The 25470-nt window shown below is 37.5% G+C and overlaps 2 protein-coding genes, 2 long non-coding RNA genes and 1 pseudogene across 4 annotated transcripts; all 5 read right to left on the minus strand.

Moving 5' to 3' along the window:
- Positions 1–3054: 3054 nt before the first annotated feature.
- Positions 3055–3871, minus strand: LOC121052024. Its single transcript, XM_040515864.1, has 2 exons — positions 3423–3871; positions 3055–3335 (listed from the first exon to the last, which is right to left on the minus strand). The coding sequence occupies exons 1-2, from the start codon at positions 3843–3845 to the stop codon at positions 3072–3074; spliced, it is 687 nt and encodes a 228-aa protein (XP_040371798.1). The 5' UTR covers positions 3846–3871; the 3' UTR covers positions 3055–3071.
- An 18-nt stretch (positions 3872–3889) lies between these two features.
- Positions 3890–5998, minus strand: LOC112202348 (PKS-NRPS hybrid synthetase CHGG_01239-like). Its single transcript, XM_040519456.1, has 4 exons — positions 4944–5998; positions 4631–4864; positions 4007–4513; positions 3890–3917 (listed from the first exon to the last, which is right to left on the minus strand). The coding sequence occupies exons 1-4, from the start codon at positions 5996–5998 to the stop codon at positions 3890–3892; spliced, it is 1824 nt and encodes a 607-aa protein (XP_040375390.1).
- Positions 5999–8034: 2036 nt separating this feature from the next.
- On the minus strand, positions 8035–9865 carry LOC112202358 (annotated as a pseudogene).
- A 95-nt stretch (positions 9866–9960) lies between these two features.
- Positions 9961–10994, minus strand: LOC112180096. The gene is made up of 3 exons (XR_005804862.1): positions 10841–10994; positions 10319–10707; positions 9961–10218 (listed from the first exon to the last, which is right to left on the minus strand). It is a non-coding gene; the product is annotated as an uncharacterized LOC112180096 (long non-coding RNA).
- Positions 10995–11507: 513 nt separating this feature from the next.
- On the minus strand, positions 11508–13481 carry LOC121051031. The gene is made up of 5 exons (XR_005804863.1): positions 13236–13481; positions 12358–12422; positions 12214–12270; positions 11641–11764; positions 11508–11518 (listed from the first exon to the last, which is right to left on the minus strand). It is a non-coding gene; the product is annotated as an uncharacterized LOC121051031 (long non-coding RNA).
- Positions 13482–25470: the final 11989 nt, after the last annotated feature.

A 25470-nucleotide genomic window follows, 5' to 3' on the forward strand; every position in this document is an offset into this window, starting at 1 on the left:
CCTCAAGTTGGCGCATACACATCAATCATGCCCAACTTGCTTAGTGAGTCATAAAACGCCTTCCTGTAAACTCCTTTGGTAAGTATATCTGTAAGTTGCTCTTCAATTTGAACAAAAGGAAAGCTAATAATTTTGGCATCTAGCTTCTCCTTTAAAAAGTGACGATCAACCTCCACATGCTTAGTACGATCATGCTGTATTGGATTCTGTGATATGTCAATAGCTGCCTTGTTGTTACAATACAACTGCATGGTACTTTTGAGTTTGAAACCTGATCGAACCAATATTTCCTATGTTTTTAGTGCATTTCTCTCTACATTTTACTTAGTTATTCTCTTAACAATATCATTTCTAACTTACTTTGTTGTAATTAGGTACATTTGAGCTCCAAATGCAAGAAATGAGCTAAGAAGAGCTGGAAATGAAAGAAATGAAGGCAAGGAGGAAATGTGGCGCAGAAATGGGAAATAAATGGAGAAATAAAGCTTTCCTAATCCTATTAAGAGAAGGAATCCCAGTTGAATTAGGAATCCTAATGCAACTAGGATTGAGCTTAGAAAAATGGTGTTCAGAAATGAAGAAATGACAGAGTCCCAGTTAGACTAGGAAACCTGATGACACTAAGAGTCCTGGTGTGCTAGGAGATGTTGTGGCTTCAAGATGACTCAAGATAGTTCAAGAATGTTCTAGAATATACAAGGAATTTCGGCAATTGAAGGAATGGGCTTGAAATTGTTCAATTGAGAAGTCTGGCCCAAAGATTGAAGTATGTGACTTGCACATGAGTTTCTAGACCCTTCTTGACATCTTGGAAGAGTCCTAAATCAATTCTTATTGATTTTTGCCGTGAGAATTACAAGGAATTATAAGTAGATTTCGGCAATTATATTATGGGATTTCGAAAAGTGACCCTCTCCTTCTTGGATAAAGCTGTGTATAAGGAATTACGTGCCTTGAAATCACAACTTCTATTCCGAACCTCCTCTTTTGTCCATTCCTTCCTAGGCTTAAGAACTCTTGCAGATGTCCCTTCTACTTTGTTTGAGTCTTCAGCCTTGGTTGGGTGTTCCCATCCAGTCTCAACTATATTCCACATATTTTCATCTTGAGAGTAGAGGAATACCCTCATCATGATCTTCCATTGTGAGTAATCTTCACCATCAAACAAAGCGGGGCAATTTATCAAACTGGAGGCTCTGTTATATTCACATTCCATCATGTCCTCAAATCTACTAAAAAGCTTTAGAACCTACTCTGATACCAAGTGAAAATACTTGGATGAAACGTTTTTCTAGGTTTCGGAGATTGATAGACATGTTGCAATCCTTACTGAACAGCAGAAAACAAAATTAACAAACAGAACACCAGATTTTGGTTATGCAGTGAAAACCTCAAATATGAAATTAAAAACACTGTGAGGCTCTTACTCTTGTGAACCAAAAATAAGAATTAACTTATGATGAAGGATTTTATCTTTATAAACTTGAATAGCACTAGCTCGGCTACAATGATTAGACAAAAACTAATACAAAGTTTGTCTTCCGTCTTGAACTTCTTCACTTGAACGATCACCAAATATTGCTCATCTTTCTTCACAGCCTCTCTACTGATCTCAAGAGAATTTATGCATATGAAAACATGATCAAGAACACTTATACATGGACCAAGTGCTTTGACTCTTGTGAAGACTCAACTTTAAGCAAACATGCAAAACTCTCCAAAACACTCTTGCGTTCTAGGTGGTCCTTCTGACCGTGTATATTTCTGCAATATATAATTGACCAACGCAGCTGTTCAATGCCCCAAGATTCTACCCTAATTAGACTTTAATTAGGAAAGGAACTTTTAATACAAGATATCCACCAAATCTTAAAATACTTAGGAAATCAATAACACAATTTGGCAAACAAAAAAATATCTTTAAATAAGGAATATTAAACCCCAAAAGATACTTCCCTAGACCAGCCACTAATCTACAATGTATGCATGGATGCATTTACCTGAGATTCTCTTGGATAAGCTTGGGAGACACTTCACCATTTTGTATGGAATGCCAATACACCAAGTTGGTCAAAACTTGTACCTACACTATGCCAGAAAAGCAATCAGACGACAGAGGAGATCTGTCGTCTGATTAAAAAAAATTATGTTGTCTAGTACGGTGCCGTCTCTTGGGGCATCAGACGACAGATTTCCTCTGTCGTCTTATTTATCAGGCGACAGAAATTTGTTAGGTCTTCTGTTGTCTGATGAAATCAAGACATGAGCTAACTGTTTGCACTAGTGAATTCAAACGACAGATAAATGTCGTGTGATCTAGAAACAAATAACAGTTCCTTATAATTTGTATGATCTAATGCTTATTCCAAAGACAGAAAAATGGTCATTTCTGTGGTTTGAATGCACCAAAGTAGAAGATATGAAATCCTATATGTTGTCTGAATGGACTTATAATAACAGTTTAGTGTTGTTTTATTCAAATTCCAATAACAGTTAGAGGAGTTTTAAATACACACCCCTATTTTCTTAATACACATCTCATGCTTAATACACCACCTATCTAATTTTTCATTCTAATATTTGACTAGATACACAACCCAAAGTACCTAAAATACCCTTACTTTTTTTAATTTTTCATTCTAATATTTGACTAGATACACAACCCAAAGTACCTAAAATACCCTTACTTTTTTTAATCCTATTATTTGACTATATTAAGGCAATTATTTAATATAATTATTATATATTAGTGTATTGACATTTCGTAATTTTTTTTTTTTTTACATACTTTGTTCTATTTTTTGCTGGAAATTTTGGCCTGTCCTAGCTCCATTACGACATCAATCAATTGAAATTTGAAAATATAAACTTTCAAACATTAATTTGGAAGTCCTTCAAAATTCACACTTTCAATATGGTCTGTAAGGTGAACATGTATACATATTCAATATGGTCTACAAGATTAAAACTAAAAACTGATAGGAAAAAAAAAACAAAATGTTATACAAATTCAATAAATAAATATAAGTTGAACAGTTAGCTAATAAACCCAACAGTACGTTTCTAACAATTCAGTCATCACCAAGATGCATTGTTTCTTCTTTGCTAGATATAGTGGCATCACCAAGTTGAACAATTTCATCAGTAAGTTCATTGTCATCGTCAAGTTGCACTGTTTCTGAGGATATATTAGTCACTCTTTCAGGATGTGGCAATTGATCATATTGTTGGAAACGGTCTTGATATTTCAAGTACAAACTTTTAGCTTTATCATCTGCATGGTAAATCCAATTTGGTGTAACCGGTGGCAATGGGTGCCCAGGCAATAAACATATCTGTGTTGAAAAAAAAAAAAGTTTCATTAGTCACATAAAATTATATATATGAAATTTACCAGCAAATTGATCTATGTTACTCCTCACCTGAACAAAATGATCGTTGTTCACAAATCCAAGGCCAATCTCACGTAAATTTGCTTCCATTGGTTTTCCCTCTCTGTATTCACGTAATGGGAGAAATGTGAAGCACTGACCATCTGATAAGTTGACAACCACTACTCCATAACAAGTTGCAATCAAATGCCCCATGTCTGGTAGATCCATCCATTTCCGTTTAGGTGCAATATTGGACGCAGAATGGTTAATTCGTTTACAAAGTTTGTCCACAGCACTTTGTCCTCCATAAAGAGCTTCGTAAAGCTCAGGCGTGCCTTTTAGCTCATTTAGCAAATCAATTCGCACTTTACGCCAATGTTTTCTACCAAATCCCAAAGCCGATGCCACAACTCTAAAACCACAATTACCATCATTTTCGACATCCATCGAACCGATAATATATGGTCGCATGCCAAATATGAACTGTGTTGTATACTTCTGAGTTAGCTCAAACCTCATATCCTTCTGAGCCAGCTTATCTTCCTGTGAAAAGATAATACTATACATAAAACAACTAGTAAATTATCCATAAAGTTCAAGTACATATTACTAAAAGCATATTTGTACCGTACCTTACTTTTCTCTGAGTGGTCATTACTTGTCTTCGTATTTGACTTCGTGAGACTTTTTGAACACTTGGAAGAGGCGAATGGGTCTCACGCTCAGACAACAATGTATTTATAATTTCAAACCCGGATGGCGAACGACGAGTGCCACTGTCTTCCTTACTTGGTCGCCCTTTGGTCTTTCTCTTTTCAGCTGGCTCCCTAAGTAAAGTAGAGGTCGGATTTATCAGCTCATCAATCTTCACTAAGATTTGACGTCTTGTATCCTCATTTTGTTCTTTAGCCCATTCTGCCAATCGTTCTAATTGTTCTTTTAAAGGAACCTTTTCGTGCACTTTCGAGTCTTCCACTATTGCCCCGATCTCTAACTTTCTCCAGTGGTGATGCACAGATGTAATTGGTATGGGACTGTCACAATGCTTATATTCAGCTATCTCATGCGCACATGGTAACCCATGTGTTTTACGTATGGCACAATTACATGATGCAAGTTCCAATGTAATATCATCAGCCCTATGTAATCCAAAAAAAAAAAAATCCTATCAGACCTAAACACAACCTCGCATTGTATAAATTTATCTCCATAGAAGGTTGCCAACATAATAAATATAAAATTCAATGAGTGCTTACTTGTTCGCTTCATAGACGATCTTGTTCAATGCCGCAATGGACACAAATCCTATCAACTCTCTCAAGTATGCATGCTTAAACTCATGTTGCACAAAACATCGACTTTTTTCAAATGAAGCCTTAACTTCAGTATGATGTAAACACAATAATGAGTGGATGTGCTCCCATGATACATTGAAGTCAAGTTGGGAAGATCTAAGTTCTCGCTTGAGCTTTGCATGTGCACTCTCGGCCCTGATCAAGAAATAAATTGATTAAGTAAAAAGATAATTAAGAATAACAAAGTTGAAATGAGGCAATGTATAAATATTACCGATTCGAAGTCTTTGCACCAAGATGCATGTAGTTGTTTGTCCATGCTTCAATGAACATTTCCTTATACTTGTTCAACCAATTGGTCTTCAAATAATTTATCTCCTCAGGAAATGCAAAGTATTTTGATTCAAAAGCTGTAAGGCTATGTACATACTCGTCCTCAGTGCTACAATCCACCAAGCTATGCCAATCATTATTAAATGCTTCCCACCCTTCTTTTGTTGTGAATTTTCCTTTGCATTTTCTCATCACATTCTTACCAATGTGCCACTTACATAAAATCTGATGAGTATCGGGAAAGACATTTTCAGTGGCTTTCATAAGTGCTAATTCTCGATCAGTGACAATTACCCCAGGCATAGAATTCTCATCCATAAGTGTTCTTAACCTACTCAGTGCCCATCTGTAATTATCTTCTGCCTCCTTTGACATGTAAACAAACGCAACGTTGAAAGTTTGCTCAGTGCATGTAATACCCACAATCTCAAAAAGTGGAAAACGATACCTGTTTGTCTTATAGGTGCAATCCATGATAAGAACATGTGGGAATGTACGTAGCATTTGAAGACTGAATGGATGACACCAAAACAAATCAATGATCACGTGATCTTCGCTTCTATGATGCTCAATATAATGATGATCGCGCAAATTCTTTAGTAATTGTTGCATTTGAGTTCTGCCTGCTCTAGCGATAATCCGAGCAAAATACCTAGCATTGTATATAGTTCTCATCGTTGATGTATTACTTGGATCTCGGCTCTTTATGGAAGTCAATATATCCTTGGGTCTCATTAAACGCTTAGACATATCCACCAACAACTCATGTTCTTCTTTAGATAGTCGCCCTGCATAGGAATGACCTTCTAGATGTGATGGGGCAACATGATTGTGGATTCCACAAGCAACCTCAAGTACCCACTCATCCCTACCAATATTAAAGGCTTTTAATAAGAATGGACATTCACATTTCTTTGTAGAAGTCAGCCTCGGGCGTTGTTGTTCATCAATGTTGTTACTATCTACTTCAGATTTTTGGGTACTTTTGTCAACCATCTTGGTTATTCCCTTAAACTTTCTAAACTTTCCACCCCTCTCACAACTGAATCTTATTCTTGGTCTCCTTCTTTTCTTGCCCGAGTTTCCGAAATTGGACCTTTGTATCACTATGACACAATTGTTTCTCTTCCCCGTCGTAAGGACCCATCGAATCAATGCGGCTTTGCTTTCAAATACCTGTACACAACACGTTCAACTTACTACCTAATATACATAACAACTCACAATCCAAATTCCAACTTGAACAATTATTACCTGGTACGTCGTGAATTCATTGGTATAATCACGTGAACATTCTTCTCTAATTCTGCTATATATGGTCGAGACATCCTGTTGTTGGACTTCAGCATGCTATAATACAATAAAAGTTAGATGTCAAAACTTTTCCTCTTGACCGAATAGTAGCAGGTCAAGTAAGAGTATTGCAAACGAAAGCACTATGTTACAAGAATCATGCTTATGCTCACAAACTTATTAATTTAGGTATCGAAATCATGTTGTATTGTATTCAATTTAGGTGAAGTCAAATTCTAATGTATGGTTGGCTTGCTATATTAGAGGCAGCACTAGAAGTTCTAAGCCAAATTAAGTTCTATATATCCTAAAATGCATGACCAGAGGCAGAATTTGGCATGAAACAAAGTTACCAGAGGCATGACAAATAGAATAGAGGCATGACAAATAGAATGAAACAAAGTTCGAAGCATAGAGGCATGACCAGCGGTCTTCGAAGCATTGATTAGGATGAAACAAAGTTACAGTACTATGCAAATAAGGAGCCAAATTAAGTTCTATATATCCTAAAATGCAAAAGAGAACAATTCATCATATTAAGCAAAAATTCAATGATTAGAAGCATTGTCAACGAACCTTTCTTTCTATGCTTCAACGAACCTTTCTTTCTATTATATACTCTTGATGTAGTTTTTTGATTATAAACGAACCTTTCTTTCTTATTTGACCAAGAATCGATGCAACACCATAACCACATGATTAGAAGGAATTTAACACTAAAACGGGCATAATATTTATCAACCCAGAAGCTATGGTTACTTTTCAAGTGCTCAACAATTGGAAACAATTAAGCAACATGAGAATGTTAAACAAGATGAAGAATACATACCTCTGTTGAAGATTGAGAATTCATGTGATTATATCAATAGTCGAAATTCAGGTGATGAATTGTGGAGAAAAGAGATGTATTGCAACGTCTAAGCTAGGTTTAGGAAAAGAGACGTAGAAAAGAAGACGTTAGACGGCTAGGGCGCGATTCAGTTTTTTTTTCTTTTTTTCTTTTTCCCTAATGATAGATGCCTGTTTTGGTCATTTAACCTACCTATAAAATCTGATTTGAAATATAAAATAATAGGGATGTGTATTAAGAAAATAGGGGTGTGTATTTAAAACTACTCTAACAGTTAACTGTTATTAGCATTTAGTTTAGATTACATTTATCTATCGTCTTTGGTACCCTTCAATAACATTTATCTGTTGTTTTAGTGCACAAGTAACAACATATTTTTTCTTGTTTCTGTTGTTCTTAGACATGTCCAACAACATATTTGGATTTCATTTTGTCGTTGCTTTTTATTTCAGTTGACACTTTTCTGTTGTTTGAGGGCACAAGTAACAACATATTTTTTCTTATTTCTGTTGTTGTCCAACAACATATTTAGATTTCATTTTGTTGTTGCTTTCTAATTCAAATGACATATTTGTATTCTCGTTGCGCCACAATTATGTAAATCTGGAAACTACCCAATGCATTCATCAAATATGGAATCCATTCATAAAAATACCAATATTTGATTAATCTGTTACTGCAGCTATACATACATCCATAATAGAGCTAAACTTAGTAAACATTAGCTCAACAACCCATAGCAGTTGGCATGATCAACAAATGAAACCCAAAAAACACTGATATCTCATACTGTTGATCATGTTTGGTGAAGGCAGATTTAGGTGGTGCATCAGTCTGTTTAACAAAATTTTCCAAGAAACTCATAATGACAAGGATGTACCTCCCAGCAGTCATGGTTCATGTAGATTCACTTCTATTTCAGAAAATCCAACGTCGTTTTGGTGTACAAATTGTATTCTCCAACCTGAAAGAACTGGATGGAGATCATGTCAAATACTCCATCTTATTCAAGCTTCATTTCACAAGGCCAAACAGAATATAACTAGACCACAAGCAAGCAAAAAAAAAAAAAAAGGAATTTTCTCCAGTTCATGAGCTTCGTGCAATATTTCCTCCAGTTCTAGAGTGCATGCCTAAAAAAATAATAATTAATAATTGCATGCCTGTCCACATTAGGAAAATGCTCCTGACCCTATTTATGGAGGTTAATTTCTTATTGACAGCAAATGTCTGAAAACTTGCCACCATTTACCATCTACGGTAAAGCAATAAAGTGATCAATCATCCAGTCAAAGTCCATTTTGACTCCATTCTCTCCTTGATTCAATGGAAGCACTGTCATAAAAAAATTGGTAAACTTTATTGCTTTTGTTTCAAAAAGCATTTAATGATATTGCCATATCTAATTGTTGTACAGAAAAAAAAAATTACATTAACTTTGAATAGAAGCAAAGCAAAACTAAAGTGTATACTTATAGAAAGTGTGGTCTTTTTGCTGACAGAGGTTTAATGTTGAAAAAAAGAGGTTAAACCACACTAAATAAATTCTGTCATTGCAGAAAAAAAAACATCAAGATAAATTTTGAATCAAATAAAAACAAATCTGAAAACTGGAGTTAGTTTGAATACCAAACTACGATTTTCATAGTTAATTCTCAAACCACCTTCAAGCCTGTTTTTGAGTTTAGTGATGTATTTGCAATGAACGAACAGAAATGATAACATGAATTTCAGACCAACTATAACAAATAATATAACACATTTCAATGATCTATGATATTTATAGTTGTAACAATCTTTGTGAATACTTAACCAATAAATGCATGCATTGACTGTCAGTTTACTGCGCAGAGTATGCATGTTCGATGAAGAAGGTAAGTATCAAGTCAAGAGTTACCACTGGTGTTGAAGACTTTGTCAGCGAAATCATATACATGAAGTAGCTGCACATAAATAAATTAAAGCAGATTTTAGTAAAAAGAATGGAAATTTGTATAAACAATAAATATTTGTATTATATTTGGGAGTTACAAAATACGAAATGTAAGTAAACAAAATCAATAAAAATGGACTCTTTAGAAAGCCATATAAAAGGCACACATATGCTATATACATATTTGATACTCACCTCAAGAACTCTTTCCATTATGTGCATGTCCAATATATTGGGTTTGAATCCAACCCCATTTCCAGTAATCGAATGAGGACCTATTACCATTGCAGTAATAAGTCAAATAGGACAATAGACCTTTACCTCAAAAACTCTACAACTCTCCTACTAACTCTAAATAATAGAAAGGCCCCTGAACACTGTACAAAGCATTTAGGAAAGAAAGAATTTGAAATAAGGTCAAACCAGTAAAAAATATGAAATCGAGTATTGGTCTACCTGGTTTACCACCATTTAGTATATTATTACTTTCAACAAGCTCCACTCCATATATCTATCATGACAGAAAAAGACTGAACATTACGAATTAAAGAAATAAAATAGAAGATAATGAGACACATCACAAAAAAAAATGAATAAATGAATATATGGATAATGTAACTTCAGATATTTTTACCTTACAATCAGGGTTTTGAGTTTGAGATACTGTCATCAACCCCAGATATGGTGCCTCCGCTACCAATTTCCATCAAAAGATGTTAACTTTTCCATTAGTATCCTCCCATATCTGTGGTCCTGTAGTTTCAAAATGTACCTGTTGTTTCACCATTTTAAGATCAGTCCTACATAGCAAAATGATGCAGAAGTTTAATAATTAATTAAATCAAGTACTATAAGCAAATTTGTAGAATTCGGTACCTGAGTATTGGCAAGGTTTGAGAATTGTTGGAGCATAAGGGCATTTGGAGTGGATTCTAAAAGGTCATAAGCCTTCTTGACAGTTCCTCCCATCCCTTTTGGAGGTTCAGTGAGAATCAACTCAGCTCCTAAGGCTCTCATACACAATCTTCTCTCCAAGCTTGTGTAAGACGGCATGGTCAAAACCATCTTGTACCCTTTCATTGCGGCCATAAAAGCCATGTTGATTCTCATGTTTCCTGATGTTGGATCTATCAGAGTTTTCTGTTAATACAATTAACATAGTCGTTAGTGAAGGCTGAAGGTATAATGTGTAAAATTTGAAGACAAATTTATCTCATCAGAGGTTTAGGCTTTTACTAACCACTCCAGGAGTTAATAAGCCTTTCTTTTCATCATCATTGAACATAGCAAGTGCTGCTCTGCAACAAAACATCATCAAAACAATGAGAATTGGAGTCGCGGTGAAGTAACATATTCAAGAACTTGTAGTCACCAAAAAATTCTAGAGATTACAGGAATGTATGCAGAAATATAAAATTCAGTCATAAAAGGCATTACTTGTTATAGAATGAACCATATCCAAATTCACAGATCAAAAGTGAACAGTAAAAAACAAACACAACAAAAACTTTACTTTCTCAATCTTAATTTTACAGTTGTAGAATGAAGAAGAAATAAGAGATACACCTGAAACACAAATCTTTTGACAGATAGATCACTTGAATCAGGAACAGTAATAGCAAGCAAAACCTGCAAGCAAAATCAATCACAACCCAATATCAAAAACAGCATATATTCGATTTTGAAGCATCCAATCCTTGACTCATTAAATACAGGACCCATAAACAACTTCAATCAGAAAATCTGAGATTTAAAATAATACCTTCCACTTGTTTTCTCTCAAGCAAGCAAGAGTTTCTGATCTCTCTCTTCTTCTTCTTCTCCTCCTTCTTCCCCCGTTCTCTGGAAACAAAGAATAATTATGATTAAAGGACAATTATCAAGAGGACCTTCTTTGACTAGCTTCTGTAGGTAGAACAACTAGATCCAATGCCCTGCAAGAAAAACCACTGTGATCAGTACATTACTTCCAAAGGTGATAGGCTCCACATTTATAAAATGTCTCCAAACGTTCAGTTTTGGTGGAACTTCAATCACCTGCATTTTCTCTTTTTGAGGTACAAACAGTAATACCATGAAACAATTTTGACATTGTTATAGTAGAAGAAAAAGAACTTTGTTGGTGAGAAAGGATTAACAACTGTTCCACTTCTATAATCATGCTGACTACATAGTTGAAGGCAAAGAAACTAGTCAAACTTCGTTAGAGAACTTTTAGATTTTCTCACTTTTATTATTTCAAAATTGTTTTGGTGGAGGAAGCAGCTGTTTTGGATCTGTTTAATACTTCTCATGAAAAGATAAAAATTAGAGTTAACCACAAAATTACAACACAAGGACACCTGCAAATGAGCATTGCTCCCGTCCATAGGAGCAAAGGTTGAATATATGAGTTCGTAACATAGTGTGTGTTTCTCTTTTTCCAACTACTATCATTCTTCTGCAGGAGGTTATGAAAAACTAGTTAATATTATCAGGAGTACATCCCAATCCAGAATGAAGGCAAAATTTAACTACAATTACTATATAAACAATGATGAACAGACATGCGAATAAACATACACTAAGGATTAGGTTTCTGCTCAGACGCATAAGTGGTGCGAGACCCCATATGGCAAATATAATGACGCCAACTAATGGAACCAATTTGAATACAAGAGGATAACCTTGCAAAACATCATATGACCTGCATAATAAAAGAACAACTGTTTATTAATATCTAGAAAAGAAGACTCCACAAATCACAAAAGTAGAGCACTAGAGATGGCACCAGACTACTGACAAACATGAAAACCTGCATTTACAGTATATGCACCAACTGATCATACAAGTATCTCATGGAATTCCAGATACTATTAACCAAGCCAAAACACCAAGTTATCCTTCTAACTTGTCTAGACTAATATTCCTGAGTAGTTTTACTATCATCTACCATTGTTACTAGAGGTCAAAAATATTATTGTTGTTCATAAGTAGGGAGAGTAGGATATTAATGACAGAGTCAAACATGATACATCAAAACAACCTTCTTGAAACTCATCCAGGCCACCAAATACCTATTACCATTAATGGGACAAAAGGTTTGCGACTTAATCTTCAAACAAGAGAAACTAATTAACCCTAAGAGGGAGATACCTTAATGTTTGTCAAAATCTTCTCCTCCCCCAAACTTCACACACGTCAATTTTGTACCTAAATCATAGACAACGTTTTCCTCAATTCCATTGCTAAATTAAGGAGTTCTAATATAGGAAACATAATGAAGCACATCACCCTTACCTCCCTTGCGGCTAAATCCCTCGCTTCTAGGTTTTCCTTCTCCAAAACTGTATTTCCTTTGTTTCCTGCAATTACAACGTGAAAATTATTTCAGGACTCACAACATAGAATCAAGGAAGAAGAATTAATGACTAAGTGGATATATGGGCTGGAAAACCAACAAGAGTAATCGATTGATTCAATTCAAAGCCCATCAAAAGTTCAAAACAGAATAACACTCCCTGCCTGGCTTCTGTAATAACATCACTTCCCTTTGAGAATAACATATTAACAAAATAACATCACTTCTCATAATTCATATAATCATATTTATAAACAGAACAATAGAATAAGCCAAGAACTAGGTTTAATTAGTTCTAGATTCAGAGCAATCAATCAAAACCAATCCTAGTAATCAAAACCCACCTAATAAACTGATCAAAATTTTGAATTAAAGACTGAGATATCGAGTGATGTGGAGAGAGAGATGAAGGTCGTCATTCAAGGAGAGACCGAGAGAAGAGATGTGTCGCTGCCCATCATGCAACCGCTGTCAATCATCGATTCGTCAAGGAGATTAGGAGAGAAATCTGGGTGAAAGAGGACTGGGTTTCAGAAAGGATTGTGAGAGGTTGGATTTTTAGTTTTGAATCAAGGGGATTGAGAGAGGACTGGGTAACAAACTTTCTGTTTAAAGAATGAGAGACGAAGTCTCTTTATTCTTCGTTTTGAATGTTGACCGTAAACTAAATGAAGCAAAATCGAAACTCAATCGAACAAAGACCTAACAACTACATCGAATTTGCAATGAAAAACCCCAAATCAATTTCCAGAAAAACCCTAAAATGGAACACTGAACCCAATCGAAACCCCTAAACTAAATGAAGCAAAATTCTTACCAATAACCCAATAGAAAATAGAATAGTCCAGCTTCTTCTAATCTCTTGAGTCGCTGGTGGAGAACTCCATTAAGCCGGACTTGAATGCAAACAGTAAGAATGTCGGGGTTGAAGGAGAGATTAGTTTTGGGTAAGGAGATATTAGATTTGAGAGATGGCCGATTTTTGAGAGGTATAGATGGCTAAGTTTTCCTCCAGATGCTGTGAGGTACCGAGTTTCTGGTTGGTAAGAGAGTTTTAGACAGAGGTAATGTTTGTGGGAATGGAAAACACGAAGCTAGGTTTTGTGTAATGTCAAAAGAGACTTCAAATAAAAAAGTCAAACTCACCTTATTCAAACAACAGAATTTCTTAGCTCTGTTGTCTGAATAGTTTTACATTCACTAGTCACCGATAGGGTTTGGGCATTTGGGAGGGAAAAGACTTAATCTTGTTGGAGGGAAATCTAAACTTTCTGCTAAGAAAATTTTCATGTTTCTAGACTACATTTAAGTGTCGTTTGAGTCTGACCATATCTTCAAAATGAAACAAGCATGGTTTCTCATTGTATTCAGACAACACATTTAATTTATGTGTCATCTGAGTTTAGTTTGAAACACTCAGACGACAGAAAATGACTATTCTGTCGTCTGAACTCTGTTGTCTGATAGCTTTTTTGGCATAGTGCTACAAAAAAAAAATCTCTTCAGTCTTTCCCTACATGATTGATCTATTTGCTGTTTTTGAAACCTTTTTTAAGTTAACTTCTAGCAGCTCAAGAATCTATCTTCAGTGTGTGGACCCGTGGTTTTGACTTCATATTTCCTTCTCCAAGCTCAAGATGTTTCAAAGATCGAAGGTAACAAGACAAATTGAGCTAGCTCTCAACTGTGTCACCTCATATTTCTTGTTAGAATGTAATCAAGGGTGTGATCAGGCAGTGGCGGAGGCAGAAATTGATCTCTACTAGGGCACTCGAAAGTTAAAAAAAAAAAACAAAAAAATGGAAACTTAGAATATATTAAAATTAAAAAATTAGAAAGATCAATTTTTTTTTTAAATTACATATTTTATTAATCAAACATGCAACTACATGAAAGTACAATGTTAATGTTTTTGTGTTGAGTAGCTAGAATAGTACTAATGTTATAAAAAGGATGAAATAAATAAAAATGTTGACATATTGCGGCCGGGACCAACACTCGAACCTAGGACCAAACTCAAGTACTTAAATACCTCAACCACTGCATCACAAAAATTTTTCGAGTAAATATGAAACCAGAAACATATATAATGAAGATCGGACTGGGGCACAGGACCCATCGTGCCCTAACGTGGCTCCGCCTCTTTGATCAGGGTAGAGTTATATGACACAAAAAATTGTAATATTAATTTCGTATTGGGAGAACCTGAAAAGAGTTTTAGATTTGCAGATAAAATAGTCATTTCGTTAAATTCATATGCCAACATGAAAGTACGATGCGGCACACAAATAATGATGCATGTGAATAAAATAGATATACACATAATAAAGCCTTAATAAGGCCTAGTATCATTTTCCTTTTAGAAAATTACATAGTAGCACATGACCAAAGATGTAAACACAGAAAACCCACTTTTAAAAAGATTTATACAAATAAGGATATGGGCCCAGGCCCAGAAGCCAAATAATGCATGTCTGATTCTCAATTTTAATGAAAAATGACCAAAATGCTTGAGTTTCAACACAATTTACGGGCATTGCCACTGACCCAATATCCAATACCCAGAAACGGAAAACCCAAGGAACCAACGCCAAATCTAACCACCTCCGCTTCACTTCTCCTCCTCCCACCCTTCTTTCCTCTTCAAACCTAACCACCACCGCTTCCACTTCCTCTCGCCATGTTCGTCTCTCAAGAACAAGACCAGCTGCCTCTAGAAGACCACCGCTGCTCTGCCGCAGAGCCTCAAGTGGCTCTTCAATAATCCCAAGAGCGACGACGGCGGCAAGATTGAAAAAATCGGCGGCGGAGGTGATGATGATGATGAGGGCGAAAGTGGGTTGGCGCTTAAAGGTATTGTCTTGGCGGGGCTGTTCTTGGTTGGGATTGTTGGTGGGTTTAGGGCGGCTAGGTATTTGTACAAGGATCAGGTTAATGCCTTCTTGAATCAGTTTTCGACTCTTATGAAAGTTGACAAATTTGAGTGCCCTTTTTTGAGATTTTAGTGAGCTGTGTAGATTGAATGCTTGTGGTTTTTGATCGAGTTGATTTTCACCGTGGCGGTGTGTGAATTTTGCGAGGTGATAAGCTTTGTCTGCACTATGAATATTTTGACTCTCTTCATGTTCTTCCTCTGCGTTCACAAACCCACCACGGAAAGAACTTTGCTTTCAATAACAGAGCACTTTGTTAATTAAGTTTTTTGTCTTATTCACAGCTTATTTAATTTAATCCCTGGGTCTGCAACACCACCATTACGTTCATTCTTCTTTTTTCCTTTATATATATATATATATATATTGCTCTATGCTTTGTCAATTTCTGGAATGGTTTTGACCACATTGACCATCAGCCTTGTGCAATTTCTATTTGCTAGCTGCATGTTAGATGGTGATGATAAATCAATGATGATCATGATGGCTATGTGAAAATGTGTGTTTGGATGAAGAAATGGGATTGCATGTCGGTGAAAATATTGGTAGTTTTGCGTTGATAGATCTAGGATTGGTGTTTTGGAGTAATGAATGCACATTAAAGAGATGTTAGTACTGTTATTGATTTGCTCCGCGACAAATTTAGTCCAGGAAATCGTTATCGGAGAAGTATACTGGTTTACAGAATAATGTTTATATATAGCTCACCCAGTTATCCTCTCTAAAGTCTCTTTTAAGTTCGTAATATAAAAGTAGTATCGTATGTACTTATATGACACTACTGCTCCTGCTACTGCAAATGAAGCTGCTACAAGGGCAGTAGCAGGATTGGACGAGTGCAGTAGCAGAATTGGGCGATGACGAGTGCAGTAGCAGAACTGGACGAATATGAGTGTAGCGAGTACAGTAGCAGGATTAAACTAGTGCAATAGCAGGATTAGGCGATGACGAGTGCAGTAGCAGAACTGGACGAATATGAGTGCAGCGAGTACAGTAGCAAGATTAAACTAGTGCAGTAGCAGGATTAGGCGATGACGAGTGCAATAGCAGAACTGGACAAATATGAGTGCAGCGAGTACAGTAGCAAGATTAAACTAGTGCAGTAGCAGGATTAGGCGATGACGAATGCAGTAGCAGAACTGGACAAATATGAGTGCAGCGAGTACAGTAGCAGGATTAAACTAGTGCAGTAGCAGAACTGGACGAATATGTGTGCAGCGAGTACAATAGCAGGATTAAACTAGTGCAGTAGCAGGATTAGGTGATGACGAGTGCAGTAGCAGAACATGAGTACAAGTGCAGTAGCAGAACTGGACGAATATGAATGCAGCGAGTACAGTAGCAGGATTAAACTAGTGCAGTAGCAGAACATGAGTACAAGGCAGTAGCAGAACTGGACGAATATGAATGCAGCGAGTACAGTAGCAGGATTAAACTAGTGCAGTAGCAGAACATGAGTACAAGTGCAGTAGCAGAACTGGACGAATATGAATGCAGCGAGTACAGTAGCAGGATTAAACTAGTGCAGTAGCAGAACTGGACGAATATGAGTGCAGCGAGTACAGGAGCAGGATTAAACTAGTGCAGTAGCAGGATTAAACGAATTAAACTAGTGCAGTAGCAGGATTAGGTGATGACGAGTGCAGTAGCAGAACACGAGTACAAGTGCAGTAGCAGAACACGAGTACAAGTGCAGTAGCAGAACTGGACGAATATGAGTGCAACGAGTACAGTAGCAGGATTAGGCGATGACGAATGCAGGAGCAGAACACAAGTAGTAGGATTGGACGAGTGCAGTAGCAGGATTAGACGATGAGATGAGAGTAATAGGAGAGTGAGGTTTTGTGAAGTAACCTAAAGAGATTATTCTCAAGGCAAAAAAAAAAAAAGTAACATAAATGGATTATTCTTAGAAAAAAAAAAAAAAAAAAAAGTAACATAAACGGATTATTCTCAGAAAAAAAAAGTAACATAAATGAATTATTCTCAGAAAGAAAAAAAATTAAAATAAGGGGATTAAAAGTCAAAAGAAGTAGTTAAGGTAAAAAGTAAATTAACTCATGACATGTGGTAAGTGGAGAATATATTGTCCTTATTTGTAAGATTTAATCTTTATAAAGAAATTAGAAGTCAAAAGAAGTAGTTAAGGGCAAAAAAGTAAATTAACTCATGACATGTGGCAAGTGGAGAGCACATTGTCCTTATTTGTAAGATTTAGTCCTTATATGTTTAATTCAATCTTTAGAGGATGTATTTGTTAAGTTATCTTTTGTCAATAACTTATATGTAATTTGTTATTTTCCTTTATGGTGTGTTTTCATTATTCTTACAGTGCATTGTAATCATAGTGTAGAAAAGGAAACTTTTTTATTTTGGTCAAGAATAGAAAAGGAAACTTAGAACAGCCACTAGTTGTTTATTTTCTTCTTTGTTTTTGAGCAAGCTGAATCCACGACGTTTTCTCAGCAGTGCATTTATTCAACAGCTAGTCTTGCGGCAGCAAGCACTACTTATCAGGAAAGCTTCGTATATTTACAACTGACTGGAAAGAGTTACAAACACGAGTTCGAATCGGCCGGGGGAAGTCCTTTATTTTATAGTGTCCCTCCTGAGAAGCCTGTGATTTTTAACGAAATAAAAAAATGAAAAACCAGAATAAACTTGCAACATAATTACAAGGACGATATATGAGAATACCTCTATCAAATTGCGTACTGTAAATGCAGAAAGAATGCTTGGTGTAGCTGCACATCAGCTTCCCAACAGGGGTAATCTTCCGGGATTATAGCTAATGCTCTACACATGGGGCAGAGGTTGCTCTTGAGAAGCCACTCCTTTATGCACTCTTCGTGATACTCATGACAACAATAGTATAAACTCGCAACCTTGTCACGGTCCTTGTATCCGGCCTGCATGTTTTCACCCATTTTATATAATTTGATTACATGATATATATTATATAATATATATATATATATATATATATATATATATATAAGATCATATTCAGAGTGAGGCCTCACTCTGAAATTAACATGTGAGGTTGGAGTTTAGGGTCACTTTTCAGTCTCATATCCACATCTCAACCGTTCAGTTTTTAGGTACTGATGTATAGATCATCTCTGTAAAATTTCAGCCAAAATGATGATCTTTAAGGTATCTATCTCGCTTAAACCAATGGACGAACTGAATTTGTCCAACCTGAACCGTACTAACTTTAAGGCAGTTATCAATACCTTAACAACCATCAATTTGGCTGAAATTTTGCAGAGATGATTTATACATCAGTACCTAAAAACTGAACGGTTGAGATGTGTATATGAGACCGAAAAATGACCCTAAACTCCAACCTCACACGTTAATTTCAGAGCCCTCGCTCTGGATAAGATCTGTCTATATATATATATATAGAGAGAGAGAGAGAGAGAGAGAGAGAGAGAGGGGGGGGAGAGAAGGAATGATTTTTCACAAACCATGCAAATACTACAAGCATCGGGGTTTTCCTCCACTTTCGATGCTACATAAACCTTTGTTTTTAAACGCCTTGCAATAGTTTTCTCTGACAGCCCTGCTTTCTCCTTGCACAGCTGTTCCTCCAAGAAACAACGCAAATCCTGCAAGATATATGGCTAGCTAAGTATTATAGATTTAATCTTGAAATACTCGCTAAGTCCTAACAGCTATTCAATCTTATGAATCGTTGCATATCTATGCAAGGACTGAGTACCTGTTAGGGCTTAGTGAGTATCTCATTCCTAAACATTTAGCAACTCTAAATTTAGGTCTAACAGTGAATTCATTCGCTTCACCTCATCATTCAAGTTGTCAGCCACCTTCGAAGCACGGTAGTAACTAATAACTTTCTCCATGGGTGACAAAGTCATCATGTGTGACACCGTCCACATTGGTCTTTGGATCTTGGAAGCTTCAGCTACTTTTGTCCTCCAGTACACCACCTAAGATGATTCCAAGGAAAGCAAGTCCACGAATTAGATGTACGTACGACTCATAGAATTGCTAGATAGAAACCAATAGTTCACGGTCTCTGTTTACAATAAACAAAATATTCTTCATGTCAAAACAATTCACAAAACATAGTGCACATGATATCTGAAAAAAACAAAAAAACAAAAAAAAAAGAAAAGAAAAAAGCATACGGGCTGCAACCAAACACCCTACCCTTCATATAAATTTATGAATTTATCTATTATTAAGATATTCGAATCTGACCATTTAACAAAGAAACGAATAGCAATTGAAACCTGTTGGAAAAATATAACATTGCCTATCAGTTTATAAGGATTTTGATCAACTCCAACTCTTCTAGCTTTACTAGTTATTTCAAATGCTTTGAAATCATGGATGAACAGAAAAACAATAAATATTTCTCTAATTAATTTTTGGTTTTATTAATCAATACTTCAAGTTTGAAATCTAAAAATTATAATATCTAATATATTCCTAGATTTTTTTTTTAGTGGGAAATTGGGTGTAATCCACTAGAAAAACATTATACAATGACGACTCACCCAAAAGGACTATTATCAAAATCGAATCACTACCTAGAAGACCCTAACATAACGTCACCATTAGACAAAGCTCCAAATAAAAAAGTAATCTGACAATATATTCTAAGACTTAAAACTGAAAATTCAAGTTATAGTCCTAAATTATTCATAAACCAGAAAAACCTCCTTGTTCCCTCAGAATGTCAGCCGTCTCCAGCTCCGGCTCCATCGGGGCCTCGTGCTCGGTAGTCAACCCTGTCATACCTAAAGTCTTCAAAAATCTCTCCGTGGCTTCTTTGCCTCCATTGGCAATTTCAACTTATGGGAGACTCTCTCTGTTGTAGGTTTATACTTACTATCTAACGACCGTCCCACTCTACCCTTTTTGGGCGGAGAAACCAATACCACCCCATCCTTCTCCGATAGAGCTAGCACTGGTTCAAAGTTGAGCTCCAATGGCATTGTCATTGTAGCATCAATGCCGTTGGTACGCTTACAGTAGGAGACCAGTGCTGTGGATGCGGTGCTTTTACCTCTAGAGATGTGAGCTGCAACATTGATTTTTGCCATCGCCGCTGGTGGCGCTGACATCATAGATGGCTTAGATAGAAACTTCTCAAGTTGCTTAGCCAGAATTTGCACCGACACTCCAGGGATAAAAAACAACAGCTACTTGGGTGTCGTCGTGAATAAACTTAAAGCCTGAGCCTAAGTGGTTAGCCTTCAAAGTTGAACTGTTGCCGCCTAGGACCCATTGTGCGCCTTCGTCTCCTTCGAAATCACTAGTGGTACTTGAAACCCTAGCAGGGGCCGTATTCCCCACCTCCACCTCTGGTGGCCCCAAGCATCCCATTTTTGGATGCTCCAGTAGCTGGCATACACGGCAGAATCTGACCATCTTCTCATACCGAAATCAAACTACAGCTGCAACCCCGGACACAAACACAAAGAGTAGTGGAGGGTAGGCATGTTCTATTGGATCCACAATGCTTTGTCAAATCCAAACCTGTACCGCCATGCCTCGCCGTATTACATGCTTGTCAAGTTGCAGCATCGGCCCCAAAGTCGAGTGTATCACGAGCATTGCTCCTACACCGGAATCCCCGAAATTGAAACCCTAGCAACCTTACAACGACCATCCAACTCCTCCATGGCCAGCATGGCCTTACCGAAGAACCACGACCTCCCTGCACTACTTGTTTCCTCTCCTCCCAGGAAAAATTGAAAACAAATTAATCGATCACCTTGTACCTGATAGCCATGGCAGAACAGTAGAGCTAGGGTTTCGTAGAGCGGAAGAAGAAGAAGGAGAAGAGAACACTCGAGAGAAAATATTACTCAATGTTTTTTTATTACTTTGCTGAAGTATTCAATCTATCTAAACAAAGAGAGAGCTCAGCTATTTATACAACTTGAACAGCCTAGACGACTAGCCAACTAACCATGCTAATTAACCTAGCTAACTAATTGAAGCAAGAAAATTAGCAACTAATTAGCAACTAACTAATACAACTAACTAGCTAACTGGTCCACTGCCACGTGTTCACAAGCAAACGGAGACTCCAGGACTTCAGGATTTGATTACGTCACTTAACAGTACCCTTATCGATAGTCTGTTTTGGAAACCCCAAACCTTCGTGATCATTCCCATGAAGGCTTTCGAATCTGCCTTATTCCGAGATTACAGCAGAGGCCCCACTCCGTAGTAATGGTTCGAGATGGTAGAACCACCAACAGAACCGAATGAGATTCTCCCCTTATCTGGACTAGCAAGAGACACAGCCAACCGAGCAGAGACTTCGTTCACCATGTTAATACAATGGCAAAGGTGCTAAGAAACGACGGAAAAGCACACCCTAAGGGCATGTATTCCTAGATCTAATAGACCTACAAAACATAAATAAGGAAAATTTCTATGTATTGTAGACTAAGACAAGGAACCTTATTCAAAATGCAAGAAAAAATAAAATACTAGATCTTAGAAGAATATCACTAGTATTTTAGAAGAATATCACAAAATTACGCTCTTATATTTAGGGTCCGAGACAAATTTTTACTTGAGAAGTCCAATATATATATCCAAACAAATTTCCTAACGTGATGACGTTTCTCTCTTTTCAATTTTCTTTACCGAAGCCAAATTCTCTTCCACAGCTACGTCGTGAAGAATTGTTATAATTGGAGTTGTTTCATCAACATTATATTAAGCTAGTGAAATGCCTCAGTCCTTCTCCCATGGACGTAGGCACAGATTTCAGGCGAACCTCATCAGCAATTCTGTTGTGTATGTCCCTCGACTTCATTGCTTTACTATTGTGCATCAAGTATCGTTTGCATACTCATAAGCTCCATCAATTATCAAGATCGACTTCAAAAGAATCGCACATTAGCTACAATACACTACACCAATTCCAAAGCAATAGCGCGTTGAAGAAATAAATGATCCTCAGACCCAGACTGCTCTTAGGTGATACAGGAAATAGGCATGGGTCCTCTCTTCTACTTTCTGACACGTTGCAAGTATTACCCTTGCCAGCGATGAGCTCTAAAATTTATTCCCAGCCCAATACTCCACCCACCCATCATGTCCTTTCCCCACCGCGAACTAACTTTGACGATAAAATAGCTCATGTCCTTGTGAAATTTCTTTCTGAAGACAATTCCCTTAGAACTACCTCACTGTACCAATTATGAATTCATTCTTATTTTACACACAAAAGTATGCTCGCCACAATCACTTGACAGAATCTATGTCTGTCTACTTAGTTTATAACTATAAAAATCCCATACCTTCGTTTCTCCACTAGCTACTTGAAAAGCCATTTCCTACTTAACCAAATGGTCTTCCTTTCCTTTTCCAACGTCTAAAGCAGTCTTCACTGGAATTGTGGAGCGTTATAAAATGAAGTAATATAGTGACATACTGCTCCATATAGTGCCCGAATTCTATCACCTCTTGCTAAGAAGGCTCTCTCCTCCACCGTTATTCTACCACTTTTTCCAACACTGAAAACCTTTGAAATTTAATCGCTCACATCTGTACTTCACACTTTAAAGCCCCTGCTAACTCTTGGTTTACTAAACTTCAAACCTGACAGAATTTTTCCATTTCTGTAGATCCCAGACAAGAAGTTGGCGGCATAAACAAACTGCGCTACTCAGAAATGTCCACTGTTGATGACACCCCACCTTAAACCCTCAACACAATTTGCCATAATTAACAGTCAAAGTGAATACAAATGGGGATAAACGGTCTCCGTGAAGCAGTAAATAAATAAATAAATAATAAAAAAAACAACCGGTGCTCTAAGACTTAATTAACAATAGCATTCTTCATACATGCTTTGCATTTGTAATTTTTTTTTTTTTTGAGAAAATGAATGGAATAAAATAGTTACCGGAGATAGAAGATAGTGGAAAAGAAAAGTGGACTGTGAGATCATTTACTTTTATTTTTCTTAATACAAATCTATTTTATAATTGTCATATTTACCTTTGTGATTTAATTTATTTTCAAATTTTTTTAATCATTTAAATGTTCAAGTAAACCCTAATTTGTGTTTGGCCCAAACTCTAGGTTACTTGCTCTAGTGGTAATAGGGTTAAATTAGAAGGATCTAGATTCCTTCAATGTACGATTACTTTCCTTGTATGATTGAGATTCTCTATATAAAGAAGCCCCTATTATCAATGAGAATACACAGCGAATTTCCCTAAATTTCTGATTCCCTAAAACACGTTATCAGCACGAAGCCCTAACCCTGAAACCCTAATTTCGTAGCCCTCAAATTCCAACATCCACCGCCTCAAATATTGAAGCCCTAGCCTCAAGGAACCCAGAACAGGCGGCGGAACCACCGGAACAGGCCTGAAAACCCCTGAACCGGCCGTCGGAAAAATTGAACCGGCCCCTGCCCCTGCAAGCATCTGCCGAGTCCTACCGAGAGCCCTGCACACCCCTGCCGAGATCTGCCGAGTGCTGCTGACATCTGCCGAGAAGCCCCGCGCGCATCTGCCGAGCCCTGCGCACCCCTGTGCCTGCCCCTGCCGAGACCTGCCTAGACGTGTGCCTGCCCCTGCCGACAGCCCTGCACACACCTGCCGACATCTGCCAAGCCCCTGCGCCGCAGCTGCCGACATGCCCTACACATCCTCCGCACAACCCCTGCACAGCCCCTGCAGCACCCCTGCACAAGCCCTGCTGCAGCCCCCGCAACTGCCCTGCACCGCCCTGCCTAGCTCCTGCCACCAGTTTCCGGTGACCTCCGGCCTTTTCCGGTCAAGATTTCAGGCATCTTTTCAAGGTAAACTTTTCTAAAAGTTCCCGTTTTTTAAGTTTTTCAATTTCTTCTTCTTTTTCTCGGGGACTTCCAACATCCCTTCTTCTACCCCCCTTTCTTCTTCATAGGGGAGACCAAAAGCCAAACTGTGGGGGTTCGTGCTCACTCCAAGCTTGGAGCTTGTAGAGTCCTCCAAACTTAGAGTTTGTTGAGAAGAAAACGATTGACCACACACATTGTTGTTTCGATCTAATCCAAAACTCCTCTTGGAATCGGATTTTTCTTGGAAGCTACTAAGCTCATAAAATCCCTAATTTCTTGGAAGCGACTATGTTCAGAAATTTTATAGTTTTTCGTGGTAGCCTTTTTTGCTCCGAAACTAACCCAAATCTTGTGTTGTTTTTCAGGATGAGTTACCTGAATAAGTTGAATTTTGTTCCACTGGAGACAAATGGCGCATGATACCATAGGTGGGTCCGAGATGTGCGCCAACATCTTAAGGCTGATGGACTTCTGGAAAGAGCAAGCTACTACTTTTGAAGCAAATCAAGCTAAAGCCATAATTCTCATGACAAGGCACATGAATGACGCGCTACAAAGTGAATACCTCAATGAGGAAGACCCAAGAAAGCTATGGATAGAACTTGAGCAGCGATTTGGCAACGTTCGTGACTCCCTGCTTCCTGATTTAGAAGTGCGATAGCATAGCCTCCGCTTTTGTGATTTCAAGTCTGTGCTTGATTATAACTCGGAAGCTCTTCGTATCAAGTCCCTGATGGAGTTTTGTGGCCAAGCCATAACTGATATGATGTTGATCGAGAAGACTCTCTTTACCTTCCCTGTCTCTGCCCTGATGATTTCAAAGAATTATCGGATTGATGTGAATGCAAGACATATCACAAGGTTTCATGAGCTCATTGGCGCCATGAACGTAGCTGAAAAGCATGACAATATTCTTGTGAAGAACTATAATGCTAGAGCCGTGGGAACTAAGTCTATTCCGGAGTCTAACTATAGTCTCGCCCCCAAGAGAGGACGCAAGGAGTGAAACCCTAAGAGTAGGGACAATTCTGGACGTTTTGGTCCATATTCTCGCCCTAAAGAGGAAGGAAATCTCCTAGAGAGCGTGCACGAAACCTTGGAGGTCAACGTGTGAAGAGAGAGAGAGGCGGAGCCTCCGACCATGGTGGTAACGCCACCAAGAACAATGGTCGTCCAAATCGAGCCCCAAAGGTGCCTCGATCAAGGGAGTCTGACCATAATGATGTTTGTTTTCGATGTGGATCAACTGAACATTGGGCCAAAGCATGTAAAGCACCCCAAAATATTGC

Source organism: Rosa chinensis, chromosome 1 (assembly GCF_002994745.2).
Source record: "Rosa chinensis cultivar Old Blush chromosome 1, RchiOBHm-V2, whole genome shotgun sequence".
Taxonomy (NCBI): domain Eukaryota; kingdom Viridiplantae; phylum Streptophyta; class Magnoliopsida; order Rosales; family Rosaceae; genus Rosa; species Rosa chinensis.

Coding starts and splice junctions, on each gene's coding strand:
- LOC121052024 (XM_040515864.1), bottom strand. CDS start 3,845: ATGCGACCATATATTATCGGTTCGATGGATGTCGAAAATGATGGTAAT. Junction 3,336..3,422: donor ACAACGATCATTTTGTTCAG/GTGAGGAGTAAC, acceptor TTTTCAACACAG/ATATGTTTATTGCCTGGGCA.
- LOC112202348 (XM_040519456.1), bottom strand. CDS start 5,998: ATGGTTGACAAAAGTACCCAAAAATCTGAAGTAGATAGTAACAACATT. Junction 4,865..4,943: donor GGTGCAAAGACTTCGAATCG/GTAATATTTATA, acceptor TTTCTTGATCAG/GGCCGAGAGTGCACATGCAA. Junction 4,514..4,630: donor ATCGTCTATGAAGCGAACAA/GTAAGCACTCAT, acceptor TGGATTACATAG/GGCTGATGATATTACATTGG.